Source organism: Macaca mulatta, chromosome 1 (assembly GCF_049350105.2).
Source record: "Macaca mulatta isolate MMU2019108-1 chromosome 1, T2T-MMU8v2.0, whole genome shotgun sequence".
Taxonomy (NCBI): Eukaryota; Metazoa; Chordata; class Mammalia; order Primates; family Cercopithecidae; genus Macaca; species Macaca mulatta.
In genome coordinates, this window is record NC_133406.1 from 104,557,501 (window position 1) to 104,575,653 (window position 18,153).

Here is an 18,153-nt window from a genome sequence, read left to right on the forward strand (position 1 = left end):
TCTGAGCCAAGCTGATTACTCCCCCATAACGTGGGAAGACCTCATCCAATCAGTTGAAGGTCTTTTTTCTTTTTTCTTTTTTTTGAGATGGAGTTTCTTTCTTGTTGCCCCAATTGGAATGCAATGGTGCGATCCCGGCTCACTGCAACCTCCACCTCCTGGATTCAAGCAATTCTCCTGCCTCAGCCTCCTGAGTAGCTGGGATTACAGGCATGCACCACCACGCCCAGCTAATTTTTTGTAATTTTAGTAGAGGCGGGGTTTCTTCATGTTGGTCAGGCTGGTCTTGAACTCCTGACCTCAGGTGATCCGCCCGCCTCAGCCTTCCAAAGTGCTGGGATTACAGGCGTGAGCCACCGCGCCCAGCCAAGTTGAAGGTCTTAACAGAGTAAATGCCGACCTACCTGGAGGCAGAGGGAATTCTGCCAGCAGCTGGCCTTCAGACTCAAACTGCAACTCTTCTTTGGATCTCCAGCCTGCCTGCCTTGCCTCTCCTACAAATTTTGGATTTACCAAGCCTCTATAGGCCCATGAGCCAATTCTTTAAAATTGGCCTCTCTCTCTGTCTCTCTCCTGCTCTGTATGTCCCTAAACAATTTCCATCACCCCACAGGCCCTCTCCTCACCTACACGAGCAGGGCAGAGCCCTTGCTGTCTCCCTTTCTCTGCAGGGAGGCCCATATTATTTAACACATCCAGCCCATGCTTGATCTCCTTGCAGAGAGGAGCGCTCTGTTGGACATCTTAAACCTTGAAGAAGCTATACTGGGCCTGATGGGCTTTCCTAGAATGGACCCAGATGTTTCCTCATGTAGAATATCAATTCCATTTTTCTTAGGAAGAGTAGTATATGGAAGATGCCAAGCAGCTGAGGTCTCACGTTTAGTAATGTGATTTTGGAAAACTATCTCCAAAAAGGTAATATAAAAGAGAGAGAAGCATAGCTGGTATGCCTGTTATTTCCAAGCTGACCATCTGTTACAATCAAGGAGTGTGACCACGCTGGCCTCTATTTGTAGCCATGGTCACTGTCACCACCTTCTCATCAATACTCTGCTCAGCCTCCCAGTCTCACCTCAATTCTACCTGCTCCCCTGACACCAAGTGTCATCATTCCTCGTCAAAAGGGGTCGCTTAAAAGTTGAAATCTCTACTTAATCTCTGTTCATTTTGGCATACAGTAAGCATTTAACAAACACTTGTTGACAATGACTAAAACATATGTACTCCTTGCCACACTCACTGACTGTGTTTGTCAGTTTATTCAACAAGTCTTTACTGTGCTAGGAAGTCCCAACCCTGCCAGAGCTCACACTCCACTAAAGACAGAGGACACTATGCTATATGTCTGGTACACAGTGGACTAAATGTTAATGTTAACGGCATCAGCCAGGAGTGAAGAAAACACAGGAACCCAGAAAAAAGGGTTTAAATTTTCTGAATGAGAGTGGGAGCTGAAAGTCAGGCTTCCCAGAAGACAGTGCTGGGCTTGAAGGATGAGTAAGATGTCTGCATGGAGGTGAAGGCAGGGACCCGTGGCAGAGGGAACAGTGTTGACTGTGGCTGAAAAGTCCATGCTACTTACTATATGTTCAGGGCAGGAAAGAGCTCAGGGAACAAGGGAGGAGTGAGGGAGGTAAGACAGAAAGAAAAGGATAGGAAGTGATCCTTATGGAATCCCCACTGAGTCCCCAGGGAATCGTGAATCACATCAAACCCACTCCACCCAGCAGACTACTGCAGGGGCCAGAAGTGGCAGGCGAGAGCAGCTATCGCTGCAAAAGGGAAATAAGATCTAGCCCTTGGTGTTGTTTACATAAAATGCTATCCAGGTGGTTCTCTCCACCTGGCCAGACCATATAACCCTGACCTCTGTGGCCAGCAGCTGAGTGACAGGTTCTGATTAAGTACTTGGAGATTAGATTAAATTCCTCTGACGGTTGTTCTGTGATAATAAGTGTTCAAACGCTCAACCTCTGAGCACCCTCTCTGTGTCCAACCCCTTTCACTCCAGGAATAGGTGTCTTCATCGGAGAAAACACCGTTTCCATTTTTGGTTAACCTTTCTTTGTACATGTGTATACTGGCTGCCAATGTGACTGTGGGTTTAAAAGCTTTTGAGAGTTAGGATGTGGCTCTCCGCCAACTAGGCCACCAACAGGGCATGGACATGACCAAAGAAGAGTTAACAATGTAAGACTTCAATCTTCTCCAGCTAGCAGTTCTTACGGCAAATCCTCCAATTCAGAAATGAGCAGATTGGCCTCGTTCTTTGAGCTAAGCAACCAGCTAGAGGTCTGATGTGTCCTCCATGTTAGGTTTACAGGAAACTGTCACCATTACGCTCTAAAAATTGACCAGCGGAGATATATAAAATATTTGCCAAAGTCTACCTCTAGCTCTTCGTTTTATCTCTAAGCCCTAGATCACAGAGATGGAAAAATTTTAAGGTTTACGTCACATTAGTACTATGGCCTGCTATAAACTGAGACTGGCCAAGGGTACATGACAAAATGCAAGGCTCCATCTGTGTGATCATATTTTATGAGTCAAGATCACTGAGATGCTGTCATTAGTAATAGAATGTCATTACTTAACAGAAATGAGTAAGCCAAAAGAGAAGTAAAGTAATTCCCTGTAGTCACATAGAAACTGAGCACTAGGATGAAAATAATGTCAGGTTTTGAAGATTTATAACTAATATATATCCAAAGTATAAAGGCTGTAAAAGCACAGTGAAAAGTCAATCTTCCTACCACCTCAGCCACCCAGTTCCTTTTCCCAGGATGAACCACAGTTACCAGTTTCTTGTGTACTATTCTGGAGATATTCCATGCATAAGACATGTGTGTGTGTCCTTGCATGTGTACACATATATACCTACATATACGCACACATTTAAACCTATGCATTTTTAATACAATGGGTAGCATGTCATACCCATAATTCTATTTTTTTTTCCTTTTTTCACAATTCCAAACTTTGACGTTTTTAAGTAAGCAACATATCTTGAAGACGGCTTTAAATCAGTTCATAGAGAACTAACTCATTCTTCTTAACGGTTGTGCAGTATTCCATTATTCATACCATATTGTAATTTATTTAAAAGTCTCCTCTTGCTGTTTCTGATCCTTTGGTTCTATAACAAATTCTTTGCTATGTAACCTTGTATCGAAATCGTTTCATACCTGTATGGGTCTACCTTTAGGATTAATTCTTAGAAGCGAATTTGAAGGAAATTTGGGGGTCAAAAGGCATATGAATTTTCAAATTTAATAAGGATTTCCACATTTTTCTCCATAGGAATTCTCCCTCTATCATATGCTAAATTTGCAAACACATCTGGGTCTGTATATGAGTTTCTATTCTGATCCATTCGGGCACTTATTTGAACATGAGTTTTACCTATTATAAGCACAGTTTTACCTGTTATAGCTTTATCATGTCTTTTCATAAGTAGAAAGCCACTCCTCCTCTGCTATCATTCATCTTTTCCAGAATTTTTTTCTATTCTTGTTTTTTAAATTTTCACATATTTACTTAAAAATAATAATAGCATACATGTATGTGGTGCATACTCTGTGCCAAGCACCAGGCTCGGCATTTTAAAAGTATCAGTTTATCTAATTATGTCAATAATTCTGAAGTACACAGTACTGCTATTTCTGTTTTTCAGAAGAGTAAACAGTAAACTAACGCTCAGAGAGGTTATGGAACTTGCCCAAGATTGCACAGGCAGCGACTGGTGCAGCTACAATGCGTAGCAAGGGTCTTCTCTCTGAGCCACCTTGCAATGCTGCCATTTGCAGGCTAGGGTTTCTTTTGTTGTTTTTTAACTTTTTGAGTGGGATGCTTAATTCATTTGACTTTCATGATTTGTCATCTGTTAATGTAAATAACTAAACCTTTGAATTTTCCTCTGAGCACTGCTTTAGCTATATCCCATGGGTTTTGAATACTGTAGCTTATTGTGGTGCCTCTTCTGCTGTTAGAAATCTGTATTGTCATGTTAAATTTATAGATTAACAAAGGGAGAATTAACATTTTTATGACATTGAGCTTTCCCATCCAAGAATATGCCATGCCTTTCCATTTGTTTAAGATTTTTTTCAGAGGAAACATAAGTATCTTATTTTCTTAATTGTTATTTTAAAAGATTTTTTCCTCCACTATGACTTCTAACCAGCTGTTCTTGGAATATATGAAAATCACAGATATATCTGTATGTTTTATTTAACTTTGACTTTCTAGCTGAATTCTCTTATTATTTCTAATAGTTCTCAGTTTATTTTCTTGGGTTTCCCATGTTAAATATGAACACAAGCAATATATTTTTTTTACCTGCTCTTTTTCTTGCCCATACTTCATTTTTTCACATTTATTGTCTCCTTTTTTTTTTTTTTTTTTTTTTTTTTTGAGGCAGTCTAGCTCTGTAGCCCAGGCTAGAGTACGGTGGCACAATCTTGGCTCATTGCAACTTCTGCCTCCTGGGTTCAAGCAATTCTCCTGCTTCAGCCTTCCAAGTAGCTGGGACTATAGGCATGTACCACCACACCTGGCTAATTTTTGTATTTTTAGTAGAGGTAGGGATTCGCCATGTTGGCCAGGCTGGTCTTGAACTCCTGGGCTCAAGTGATCTGCCCATCTCAGCCTCCCAAAGTGCTAGGATTAACAGACATGAGCCACCTCGCCCGGCTTCTTTCCTGACTTTTAATGAGGCTTGAAAGTTGGGGATATTAAAATACTATCCACATTGAGGGCTTATAGAACTACAGAAGTTAGAAATTTAATAAAACAAACTAGGTAATTATAAATTTATGTTCTTTGTAATTTGTTTTATGGGGGTGCTTTTTTACTGAAATTTTCTTTGAAGTCAGATTTGGGAGCATAGCAGCTCTACCTCTCCCTGATATCCAGTTTAAATACTTCCTCATTTAATAATTTAAACATCTTTAATTTCCGTTATAAAAGTAATACATGTTCCTTAAAGAGAATCTAGAATATAGAGAGAAACGGAAAAAATAAAATGTTTCTTAAAATGAGTTCACAGCCCGGGGCTCGGGGCAGTGATCCACCGGAGCCTACTGTGTGCACTGCCTCCCGACCCACATCCGCAGAAGCCGCGGTACCTACCTGGGTCCCCTGAGCTGTTGCTGTTCCTCTCACTCTCTCCATCTTCCTGACCATCTGCATTCTGCTGCGTGTGCTGCAGGCTCAGCTTGTGGCAGACCTCAAAGGCCTGCCCTACCGTCCGAACAATTCTCATAGCTTGGCTCTGGGAAGGAGAAAGGAGAAGAACAGGGTGGGTGAGGATGTGCAAGGGGCATGTGGACAGAAACTCATGCAGCAGCAAAGGAAAGAGACAGAAAAATCTAAAGTTGCTCAGATATGCACATACAAACGAGTGAAAAGACATTTTCCCTTCCTGAAATACTCCAGAAAACAGAAACTGTCACCACAGTTCTGAAATAATCAGTCAACTGAAAGGACAGATAGCAAATATGCCAATTATGGACTTAGCCCCAATTCTTCCCTCCCATGGGTAACACAAGTAGTCAATATGCTTCAGAATCTTTTGCCAACCATGATCAAATGTTCAATGGGTCCATCAAACTAAGAGGAACTCGGCTATCATTTTTTTCTTTTTTGAATGCTGCTGCAAATGTTGAGTTTTCCTGGACCTCCTACAGAGCAAGGGCAGTGGTAACATGAGGCTTGGAAGCCATGGCCTAAACAGCAGAAACCAATGAAAGCTCAGCACCCAGCTCCTCTGGAACACTACTAGTTGGCAGCCAACTAAATCTAAGGTGAGCCTTGCCCAGACTTACTCCAAAGACCTCATGTGCTTGTGTCTGTCCTGTGGCTCCTTCCTTTCTTTTCTTTTGGTATTTAATCTCTTGTTTTAAGAACCCAAGAAGGGAACTTGACCCTAGTTCCCAGTATTCCACCGTTTAACTAGGAGAGGAGAGACAGGAAGCCTTATGTAGAGTCTTAGGCCACCCATGCAGACTGTGAGGAAGAGCCACATGCAGGGGTTCCAGGGCATGGCCTCAAAGGTGGATAACTGATTATGGTTTGATGATGTCAGCTTTTTCTTTCTTTCAAGGACAGAAATGAGTGATGTGGTTTATTTAGAGTTTCAGAGCTCAGGCTGGGAAGGGCTCAGCACACTGCTTCTCTTACTTCAGTGGACCTCAAGCATCCCACCACCACGGGCTACAATTTAATCTAATTGTGATTGTCACCCTATACTCAAGTCTAACATTAATCATGTTTTGGATGATCTCACTTCAGGTCAGCCATGGCCACCTGTTGACATCATATAGTCCATCAATCACATCCAACCCCCCCAGGTAATGGCAGCAATCAAGTAGGGCTTTTCATTAGCATGTGGTAGCTGGTATTACATTACCTAACTCATATCCAGTGTTTTGATAAGCCTAGAAGGCCTTGTTGAAGGTAGTAAAAAAAAAAAAAAAAAAATCAGCTAATTGTAATATGAAATGCATAAATGAAGCTCATATTACAATGAGTTCATCTTTCTCATTACTATCTTCATGAACTCCTAGGGACCTTGGAACCCTGTGTATGGAACAACTGCTGTAGTCCATTCTTTGCTGGGTATAACTTCTAAAATTGCTTTTCCTCAAGCCTGGAGTCATTTCTATGTTCCTTCTGTTTATTTCAGGCCAGAGCATCCATATAAATGTGAAAAGGCATCTTGACTGATTATCATCTACATGTCAATTTGAGATCTCAAGTCAACTCTACTGCTCCTTATATTCTTCAGTTCAAATCTCCTCCTAGAAGTAATTGTTTCACAGCTCTAACCTTTCTTAGCCATTATACTAACTCCAGGGATATTCTCCATTGGTCTCTCACCTGGAGCATCCTGACACTTCTGGGAGATAAGAACCTTAAGCGAAGCATGAGGAGATGGGTAACTTCTGTGGGGTCCACCATCACCCAGTGGTGAATCAGAACCTTTGTTTTCTATGTCTACCCTTAATTTCCTCCTGTGTCCACAAGACAGGCTTAGGCCCCTTCTCATACTGTAGGCCTACAGTGTGTAAGAGATGACTCTTCTATCTGCACAGGAAGTTGAGAAGCAGTAGGCATCAGTCCTAAGCAAGAAGCCCCTACACTTCCCACTCCCAAAGCACACAAAAAGGTGTGATTTAGAAGACACAGTCCCTAACAAATGTGGGCTAGGAAGCTAATAAATGTAGCACTCTACATGTCCGTTAGCCATCAAGCTGTGCTATGCTTAGGAGGCTGTGCCAGGAAGCTTAACTCTCAGGTGAAAAGGGAGAAGAAAAGGCTTCTACGTCCAAAAGTGTTATTCCCCTAGGCCTTGAGACCTTTTGGTTCCTATTCCTTTTATGAGAGTAAGAGCAGACTGCCTATGGTTAATAATCTCCAGCAAAGCTCATTACTAGTTTACTAAACCTTAGGTATGACTTTATTCTGCCTACCACGTATACCCAGTGTCCACTATACAGAAACTTTCCTCTACTTTCTTCTCTGACTTTTGGGAATTTTGCTCCCCCAGGTATCTTACAAGAGGTAAAAAAGGTAAATGTTTTAGGTTGTAACAATAAAATAATGTAAGTCCAAATGATGTGTAGAGATTAAGTGTTTAATTCCATACTTTCTTCTCTTACATGAATTAACCCAGATATCTCATACTGAATAAATATCTGTAAAGACTGAGTTAGTCTTTTCCCATCGGTATCATTTCCAGGGTACAGACCCAGCTTCCCCCTTTAAAATACAGTTATGTAGGAAATTCCAAATTCACTACTGAGTTTGTTCCTATAACATCTCAGGTTTTCCTAAGGAGGACGTGTTACAAATTCCATCATCTCTGTAAATCACAGATATTTCCTTTAACCAGCTTTTAAGATGATATTAAAAATTTAAAGATCCTCAAACAAATGTCCCTGATCTATGGGATTAGACAGGGGTAGGAATCCAATTTCTAAATTTATCTTTGGAAGGAATCCCTCAGATTTAAATAAGAGGATAAAGGTGGTGGGAGAATGACTTCACAGAGGACCTGTATTTCTCAGGCATCACAAGATGACAATGGATGATGGGATATGCTCAGAACTGAGCATCTTAAGGATGCAGACTCCAGCTCAAATCTTTATTTTGCCACCTTTATCAAGGACAAACATGTGGAACATACTCACATGTTCAACCATCTATAAGCCCAAAGTGGCTATAAGGAAGTGGGCTGGTTTTAATGCTTAATATTGATAACACTTCATTTTTACATTTTACTAGTATTTTTAACTAGCATTAGCAGCTGACCCTAATCTCTACCTGATTCCCCCGAAAAAGTAGAAAATGCAGACTTTAGGTTTACTGGTCCTGCCTTCCCCATTCTGGAAAGGGCATCCCATCCTTCAGCCTCCCATTTCCTTCCTATCCTCCCTCCATCAGTTGTTCTCTATAGTATTTCTGTAATTGCACTGAAAAACTGAATATATGATAGCACCTACCACAGTGCCTGGCATACAGTAAATGCTCAAGAAATGTTTTATCCTGACTATGGAATTCACTGCGCCAAGAGGCAATTAAGACAGAAAAGAAAAAGCAGTGCAGGAAAGGTGGAACTATTTTTATCATAATAGAAACATGAAGTGACTAAGGGAATCACCTCTTATGTATGCATGCTAACATCCAAAAGGCTGTGCAGCAGATAGCATAGCCTCCACCATAGCATCAGACGAAAATTCCTGAGCCAAATGGATCTTTGGTCTGAAGTAGTATGATAGTTTCTATATGTGAGGAAATTGTTGCATTAAGAGTTCTAGATCTGCACACTGAATGGTAAACAGTTTAATAATTAAATTAATAAATTAAATAAAATGGTTTAATTTATCCTTTATTTTACTCCTTTAATGTGAAAGTTACAATCCTATTCACAGTAAAAGGACACAGTAGCATGTTTTATAAAGAGTCCTCTGCACTGGAACACATAATCAAGCTACTTTTAACTGTTTTACAGAATGACTACATACATACACATAAAAGAATTGCCCTTCCTATCTACCACTCCAGGAGTCAGAAGGGGCTAAACAGCTCCTCACTGTACTCATAAACGGCTATGTGAGTTCTGATGTCCCTTGACCTTTTAGGCTCTCCTTGCTTCACCATTAAAAAGTCTACTTTTAGAGGATTCTATATGGAGACCTCATTGGGGAGGTGATTACTTAAAGGTGGTCAGTAGAGGCAGCCTGTGCCTGGCAGGGGCTGTGTCTTCACCATCTGCTCTTTGCACAACCATGCTGGCTCCTGCCTGCTAGGCCCACCCCACTTAGTTACCCCACTTTCTGGCCTGCTGGGCAAGAAAACTGGTTTTGCCTTCAACCCCGAAATGCAAGAATCATACACGCTGGGATTTTATTGTTAATTAGCCATGTCTTCACCCAAGAGGGAGAACTCTGGTAAACAGCAGCTTTAAAAAGAATCCCTTCCAGAAGTTTTTATGAATGCTTGTCTGTGGGTCTTCTAGATCACAGTGAAGCAGTTGCTCCCACCTCATGACGACATACAGGCCTTTGGAGACTAAGGCGGAGGTTTAAAGATTGAAGGCAGTGAGGTACAAAGAGTAAACAAGTGGAATATTGAGAAGGCAGCCTTTTTGAGTTCCAAAATCTGGCCATTCTCTGGAATTTACTAGATTTTTTTTTAAAAGCATCATTATACTGCATTATTTCTGTATAAATCCAGTTTAGTTTTACATAAGCCCCTAAAAGTGCTTTGCCACACAGATCAAATCTTCTCGTCCAAAAGCCATTTTCTATTAGTAGCCCCAGAGCATTTGTGGGCTCTTCATTGTCAAGATTAGGCTGTATATTGTTGCTTTGATGTTTTCAAAGCTGGAAAGGGATGTCTAACCTCAGAGTGGCTCTTAGCTCCAGATGGAGAGCACTGAAGCTCATGGGAGTGTCAATTACAGGCAATTTTGTTAAAATACAGGGGGAAAGGAAGCTTAGAACTGTATACACTTACCTTATACGCACAGCAATGTTTCTTCAAACCACCCATCTTTTCACGCTGACACAGCTCCTTCTCCCACAACCCTAGGACATCCCTCAAACCAGAACCAAAGTTAAGTCCAAATGCAATGAACAGCTGTTCTCCTCAGTACACCTAATGTGAGTATCAACTTCATACCTAGCAGGAGTCAACATTTGATGAACTGTAGCAATGGTCATGAAAGTAACACTATATTTGCAATCACTGTGGGTTGTACACCCAAAAGCAAACAAAAGCTGACAGTGGTAGCTTTAGGAAGGCATAAATCGAAAGGTTGATTCCTGTACCTCACTGGCCCATAGAAAAATTATAGTCAATCATGATTTTATTTTCTTCCATCAAAGTACACACCAGGCCCGACCCTGCCTAGCTAATGAGATCAGACACATTCAAGGTGGTATGGCCATAGACCATGATTTTATTTTCTATTTTCTTTCTTAGTGACTTTGTAGTTGGTTGGTCTTATAAAATTTGGGAATCTTTAAGTGCTATATACATGTAAAGAATGATTCTTATTAGTCATATTCTGTAGCTGATTTGATAAATAATCTTGGGCACTGTTCTGAATTTCACTGTCCTGGAAGAAGCTCTCTCTTTACAACTTACAAAGAGGATTAAGAGTCATCAGATAAGCAAGTGGAGAGTATAAGTACAAAATACCAGATGAAGATGATGATGACAATGACAATAATAAGAGGAGAAAAAAGAGAATAATGGGGGCACACATCTTGAAGGTAAGGTTCTTTAATGATCTACCAGCTCTCTAGTTTACTGTTCTCCCCTGTCCCCTCCTCCACTCCTCCTCTCCCCCATCTCTTTTGAGTACTCAAATTTGACTGACAAGTGGTTCTGAATTTTAGAGAACAGAAGTCCATGAGGTCAGCTCACAGATTTATAATTCTCATCTATCACAGCAATAAAAAATAATGTCCTTATCTTGACCTTAACTGCCATGGAATCTCAACAAAAATAGAACAGAATGTCATGTTTCTTTAATGTATTTTTTTGGGTGGGGGGGGGAATCTTAGTAAAAGATTCAGCTTATATCTATCAAATGATCTTAATCTATGGAATTTACAATGCCAAAGCATGAACATACATTTATATTTGGACTTCTATACACAGTAGGATCTACAGTACTAAGGCTCTAAAATGGTAGATGGGTTAGGTTTTTGTCCAACACATTATTTAATGGATTCGGTTATATAATTTGGTTGAGGTGATGCCTTGGACATCAGAATATTGCTCGGTATAAGGAAAGTTTAGTTTCAAAGCAGGTGTGACTTTCTACATTGACAGGACATACTGCATCTTAAAGTTTCCGATAGATAGCTGTGTTTTTCCTTCTACTCTGCTAGTCCATGAAACATAGTACCCTAGAGAAAAGAAATCTGAGTTACAATCCCAGTGCTGTCAGAACCAACTGGGTGACTGTGGACAGTTAATTCACCTTTCTCAGTATTGATTTTCTCATCCATAAAGAGAGTGATTCAGACTAGATGAGTTCTGAGACCCATGATTCCTGCATTTTGACTTCCCAACGCAACCTAAAGTATAAAAAACAGACTCCTTCCCTAACTTTAGAACTTTCCTATCTTTCATCTCATAAGCTTGACCAGGCAAGTGACTTATTCTTTAGCACATGGCTGTCATCATCATTCAAAATCCATTGCAACCTCTAAAGGATAGTTCAACTTCACAGCTGTGGCCTCCAATTTGATAGTGACAGCATTATAGGAGGAAATTATTTCTCCTAACCCAAACCAATTGAGCTGTGATTGCAGGCAAAATTATTTCAAGGAGCTGCCCATGAAGATAATGGGGAGATGCCTGCAGCTCCTGTTAATCACCAGCACTTCACGCACTGAGGCATTAATAAGTGCAGTCACTGGTAATCAGGGCAGACAGCCATATACTCCTAGGGCTAGGAGAAAATGACAGGAGGATGACATCTACTCCACGGGAGAGGTCAAGAGACCATGCAAGAGGCTTCTCCAGAGGCAAAAGGCCCTGCAAATGAATACTATCATTATATCCCCCAAGGAGGGGAAACAAGCAATGCCCATGTTATTAGCAAGCATCTCCACTGGATGCTCACAGTGAGGAAAAGACCCACTCCCATCCCTCCTTTCTAGCACAGGTCTGAAGAGTGCTAGGGTCCCTCCGCCACAACCCTGACAATCCTCCCCAGTCATAGAGAATTTGTTCCTTAAAGATCACGTCACTTCACACACAACAATCAGCATTCCTGAGATGTCTTTCATCTTATTTGACAGATAGAGAAAACTGAAGTCCAGAAAGGCTCACGTATCTTTCATATGAGTTTTGTGTAACAGGGGTTAGCATTCAAAGTCCTGGCCTGGGAAGGAGGAAGCCTGTTTCTAATCTCAGTGGCATCACTGATTCGCTGTGTGACCAAGGGTGATTTACTTCCCTGGGCCTTTTCTTTCTTCAAGTACAAAATTGAGTCAATGTTAACCATACAAGGATATTATGAGGAAAAAAGGAAAATCTATGTTAAAGTGATTTGGGCCATTCAGAGTTAAGAAGCTCTTCATACCCATGTAATAATTACAGCAGAACCCAGTTACAAATGGGTCTTGGAAAACAAAGGAACTTCTGAGTTACATAACTTCTTCATGAGCCAACAACAAAAGTATAATGGAGTGGGTAAGAGTGTGAGCTCCACGGTCAGACCCTCTGGGTTCAGTTCTGACTCCATTACTTACTGAGTCTTTACACACATTACGTGCCTTAAGGCACCATTTTACCTCACAGGGTTGCTGTGGGAATAAAATTAGATCATTCATATAGAGAGCTTCGAACAGTCTCAGGCATATAGCAACTAATCAAAACAGGTTAGATATTATTATTTGATGTAATATGAGGCTGGAACTTAGATAATCTGGAGTATAGAAGCATAGCAGGTATGTTATACTCCTTCAATATTTTGCTATCTAGCTTCTGGTGAAAGCCCAGTTGAAAAAAAAATTAGCTCAAGGATACAACTCCCAAGGTGGGAGCCACACTGGCTATCTGTGTGAGTGGCCCAAGGAATTCACAGGTACAGAGTAATAGCTGTGCAGGGAGCAAGGTCGAGGGAGGCCCTCAACCAGGAAAGCTGAGACACCTGACCCATATTCTCAACCAACAGAGGTGGTAACCCTTTCCCCATGTGAACTGTAGGGTGATGATGACATCTCATTAGAGGTCATGAGAAATGTGCCATGGGCATATACACAGGTGATATGATGTGATGTGAAACAGCAATAACCAAAGTCCCGACATAACAAGGATCTCAGACAAAGTTTTTCTACACACTATGACCAACAGGAGGGCTCCGGAGAACATCCACATCTGCGGGCTTCCGGTCAAGAGGCCTCCCTATTGACTTCCAATGACCCAGCAACATCTCCGCAACACACATGTCCTCTACAGTCCTTTCCCCATCGCCCGTCACTTCTGAAACATTCCTATGATTTGCCAGTTAAAACTCCTTCCCAAGTTAACCATTATCTCTTGACATTACAAGTGCTTTATAAAAAACGTAAATCACCATGTTTGGAGGCTAAGCAGGAGGGCAAGCAAAACCTGGCAGATGTGTTCCCCAGCCCTCCCCAATTCTGGCATCCTTCGCTGAACAATTCACTTCCCTTTCTTAGCTTGGAAACTGGCCTTCCCACCTACAGCTCAGCAGCAACGGGGTTCAACGTCCAGGCTGACTGGAAACAATCCCCTCAGCTGCATGGCTCCAGGCCAGGAAAGGACCTGAGAACCAACTCTATGAAGAGCTAGGGTCTCAGGAGGTGAGGGTGAAAGGGGTATAGGAAACAAGAGCTAGATATCAGAATTCGCTGTAAGAGCTGCAAGCTGACATGACAGGGAACCAGATGACTACTCCTTTTTACGGATAATGGGAATTCCATTCTGTGCTTCACTTCAAGATCAAAGTTCCAAGTGAGCACTGCTCTTAAACTCAGGTTTTGTCAGAAGTGGATGCCCCCACTGTGTCCATATTGCTACGTTAGATTTGATGGCAAGGCAAATATAATATAATGGTCCTCTTACCTAGGTTTCCTGCTCAAAATTCTTTTGTCCTGCATGTCTTCCTGGTTCTATTCTAGCCAGCACCTATTCATGAGAACTCAGACAAGTCATTTAATCTCTCTGAGCCTCAATTTATTCATCTGTAAAATTGGGAAGGGAAAATTACATGTCTTACCTTCTTTACAAATGTGTTATAAGGATTAAATAAGATTAACTATTAAAGAACCTGGCAAATGATTATGTGTTATTTGTAACGCTAATAAATTCCAAGGTCCACATGGTCCAGTCTTTGTACAAAACTAAAGTCAGAAGCACAGTCAAATACTCAAAATGAATTAAAAGGGAATTCCAGTCTTTTGTTGCATCTGTCAAAGAACATTACAGATGATCCAATTCATGACGATCAGGAACACTTCGTATTTCCTTTTCTCTCCTTCCCAGGTCCCCTACACAAGGCCACATATGAGCCTTTCACTCTCCCAAACCCTAAACTTTCTCATCTCCAGTGCCTATGGCTTTTCCTTCTCTCCCTCTTCCTACTCCCCTTTCTATCAGTTCCTTAATGCAGCTTGACTTAGCCTCATTTATGTTTTTTTCCCTCTCAGCTATACTATTATCTAGATGTGAAGTCTGGCGAGTTACTCTTTTATTCCTGCCATCTTTCCAGTTGTAGCACTTTTCATCCAACTCCATGATCTGCATTTAAAAAGCCTGGAACAGGGTGGGTAAGGGCACAAATCTCCATAGAGGAAGAGGCTGAGTTAACAAAGCATAATTCTCTTTGTGGAGCTAGGGTACGGAATAGGACACCTATCAGTAAATCTGGAGCCTGGCATGTGTTATTGACAAGGTACTTGACAAGGTACCTACATATCTATTAAAGAGGCCTGAAGATAAAAGATGCATAAAATGAAGTTCTCGTAGAAAGCCAGGTTTAGTAGTTTGTTTGTAGAATGGTGGACTTATTAGGGTCCTTAGGGGCACAAATACAGTGTTTTCCAAAATCTCCTCTGCAGAAAAATAGTTCCCAGGATATTAACACATATTACATGGAAAAAATATGGTTCCACTGTGAAATTAGTTTGGGAAATTCTGGGTTAAACAACATGTTCTTTATCAGATCTTCTCAGCAACTTAAATCAGGTAGTTTTAACAGAAAACATTTTGGCTGATAAATGTTTTACAGAACACATTTAGGAAATGCTGATTTTGATGATTCTTTTCATTTCATAGATGAGGACACCGAGACCTACACAATGTCACTCAGGGTTCCAGTGAGAGGCAGGGCTAGATTCTAGGCTTCTGAAACCCCAGTTGTGTGTGTTAGACCCCTGGGGAAATGACATTAATATAAAGAATGCCTCTTCAGAATCCTTAGAGTTGCATTTACTTGAGTATCAGGGTTGCCATACCAAATAATCACCCAGGATAACCAACATCACACACTGAGTCTAAACCGGACTCCATGTGTATTCATATTTTGTAGCCCACTAATCAATATACAGAATTATGATGAAGGGTCTCCTTAGTACATGACAACGTTTTTTTCCTACTCCAGGGCTAAGGTTAGCATCACTCCTGGTGCCGTTTAATTGCTCTCATCCCAGAGCACATAGTCAATGGTCAATCCCTCTCTAATTATCTGTATGTAACTAAGTACAAAGTTCAGATGATGCTAAAAGAGAATTCCATTATATAGGAGCAATGACAGACTACTGAGATAGTTGCCCCATGTCAGCATTACAACAGCCATCTTCAACAGGGAGACAGGCCAATGTTGGGGGTGCTCTGGATCTATTACAGGAAAATAGCAGATGGACGGCGACCGCCTCTTTACCTTCTTCTTTGATTTAAAGACGTTACACCTGAAGATATTGCTGGCTCCATCTCGAGCGATATAGCTGAAGATCTTCAAGTCTTGGGAATCATGAGAGACATAGAAGATCCTAAAGGAAGAACAACAGAAAAAATGCATTGAAAATGGCCTTAGGTTCAAATCTCTAACCAGGAAAGCTCTGTTTAAGGATACTCTGAAGCACAGCTCATGAGAGCCAAGTTATTACAGAAAGTCTTCTTTCTCTGGGATCAAAAAGTCACAGTGCAGGAGGCACTTTCAACAGGTTCCACAAACACTAACACTGCGACTTTCAGATTTGGTACAGTGGAAACGACACTATTGTTAACCATTTCCTGAGGTGGCCAACCTGTCCCTGTAACTTGCGTGTTAGAAGGAAAAATCACTCCCATCCTTATCAGAGCAACAAACTTGCTTCTTACTCAGAAAGATGCACACACGTTTTCTGATGCCTGCTTACAATTATCCCCAAATGCAGAGACTTGGGGAACCAGCAATGCTTACCACCTTGGGAGGGACTAAGATACTCTTAGTTCCTTTGGTGATAGTGATCCCACTCTCTGTCCCCTCTCTGCCTGGACCACAGCATCCATGTGTTCATTCCATGATTCAATCAATGCCACTGAGTGCACACTGCAGGCCAGGCACTATCCCAGCAGCCAGGGACACAACAGGAACAGGACAGAAAAAGCCCCTGAACCCATGGAGCTTACATGTAGGCAATGACAATAAGCAAATATAAAATAAGTGCTATGAAGAAAAATAAGGCAGACTAAGGGATGGAGCATGATGGGGGCTATTTTAGACAGGGTAGCCAGGGAGGTCTCACTGAGAGGCCGAGATCCGAATGGGGGAAGGGAGTCAGTCACTGAGATACCTGAGCCAAACCATGGCAGGAAGTGGGAACAGCAAGTTTACAAGCCCTGCAGTGTTCAGAAGGTGTTAAAAGCATTCAAGGAACACCTAGGGAGGCTCGACGGAGTGTGGTTCAAGTGGAGTGAGCATGGTCAGCAACCAGGTCATAGATGCAGCCAGAGGCCAAAATGTAGAAGGCTTTGAAGGTTGTGGCTTATATTCTACGTGAGATGAGAAGCCATCAGAAGCTTTTGAGCAGAGGACTGACTTGCTTATGCTTTAAACTAAAGGATCATTCTGGCTGCTTGAGGTGGGCAGAGGTAGGGAGAAGAGAAGGCCGGAGAAAGGGGGAAAATTATAAGCAAGGCCCTAGAGGCTGCATCTTAAGCTGGCTTAGGACAGGGCCCCCCCGAGCCTCCAGGTCTGACTGCTGTGGGGTCGGTGCAGGGAGTTGGGGCGGGTGCATCAGTGGAATTAGTTTTGGGCAGTCCAAGGAGAGTATTGCTCTTGGTAGCACCTAAGAGGCCACATCATTTCCACAAAACATTTTTCACCACTAACAACACTGATGGCTTTCATTCAAGCATTTAACAGGCCTGATTTGTTTTAGTGTAGGTCTGTGCTGCGCAGAAGAAAGAGAATGGGATTTAGAGTCGGCAACTTCATCAACAACTCTGCCACTTACTAAGAAGTAAGCTATGTCACCCCTCAGAGGCTCAGTTTTGTTATCTGTACAATGGGACTACTAATAGTAACACTTCCACTAGTTACTGAGGAGGTAGAATAGTTAGTAAAATGCCATCTTACATCCCCTTACTGATGTAGCCTCTAAACAGCCTAGTAACTGAGATTCTTGCCGCAGGACCCCAAGAAGCCTGGAGAAAATTCAAAAGAAAGGTGGGCACAGAGAGGAAAACAATACTGTGAAAAAGCCCAAGTTCACCTTGGGGACTGCAGTTTCTCTGCTAAACTCAGCTAGCAGGCATTTCAGTACATCTCACATGTCTATCATCTCTAAATGAAATAGAGGCTGTTTAGTGTGGTTTCCAGTCCCCTATCCTTCTAATGATGCCAAACTGTCTTCCTAACATCAAAGGGACAAATCAACAATTGTATCTCAGCATCTCCTGCCTGAGTTCCAGGCCCATTCAGCCAACTTTCCTGGACATCTCCTCCTGAATGGTTCTCAAGCTTCTCAAATTCCTCATACACCTGAGTGAATTCATCATATTCCCCAAAATTCCCCAAGTCCCATCTTGATAAGGGGACACCATACCTACTCAAGCCAGAAACCCAGGTGTCATTCTCAATGGCTTCCTCCACTGTTCCCCAATATCCATCACTCA

General features: G+C 41.8%; 1 protein-coding gene and 1 non-coding gene across 3 annotated transcripts in view; both read right to left on the bottom strand.

Annotated features, from left to right (window-relative positions):
* NOS1AP (nitric oxide synthase 1 adaptor protein) overlaps positions 1–18,153 on the bottom strand; it is a 304,488-nt gene that overhangs the window by 22,888 nt on the left and 263,447 nt on the right. For both annotated transcript variants that reach the window (XM_077997522.1, NM_001164764.3), the window contains 2 exon segments: positions 15,935–16,043; positions 5,134–5,275 (listed from right to left, as the gene is read on the bottom strand). In XM_077997522.1, the coding sequence (XP_077853648.1) occupies positions 5,134–5,275; positions 15,935–16,043 (251 nt within the window).
* Positions 6,473–6,554, bottom strand: MIR556 (microRNA mir-556). The gene is given in 1 exon segment (NR_032610.1): positions 6,473–6,554. It is a non-coding gene; the product is annotated as a microRNA mir-556 (primary transcript).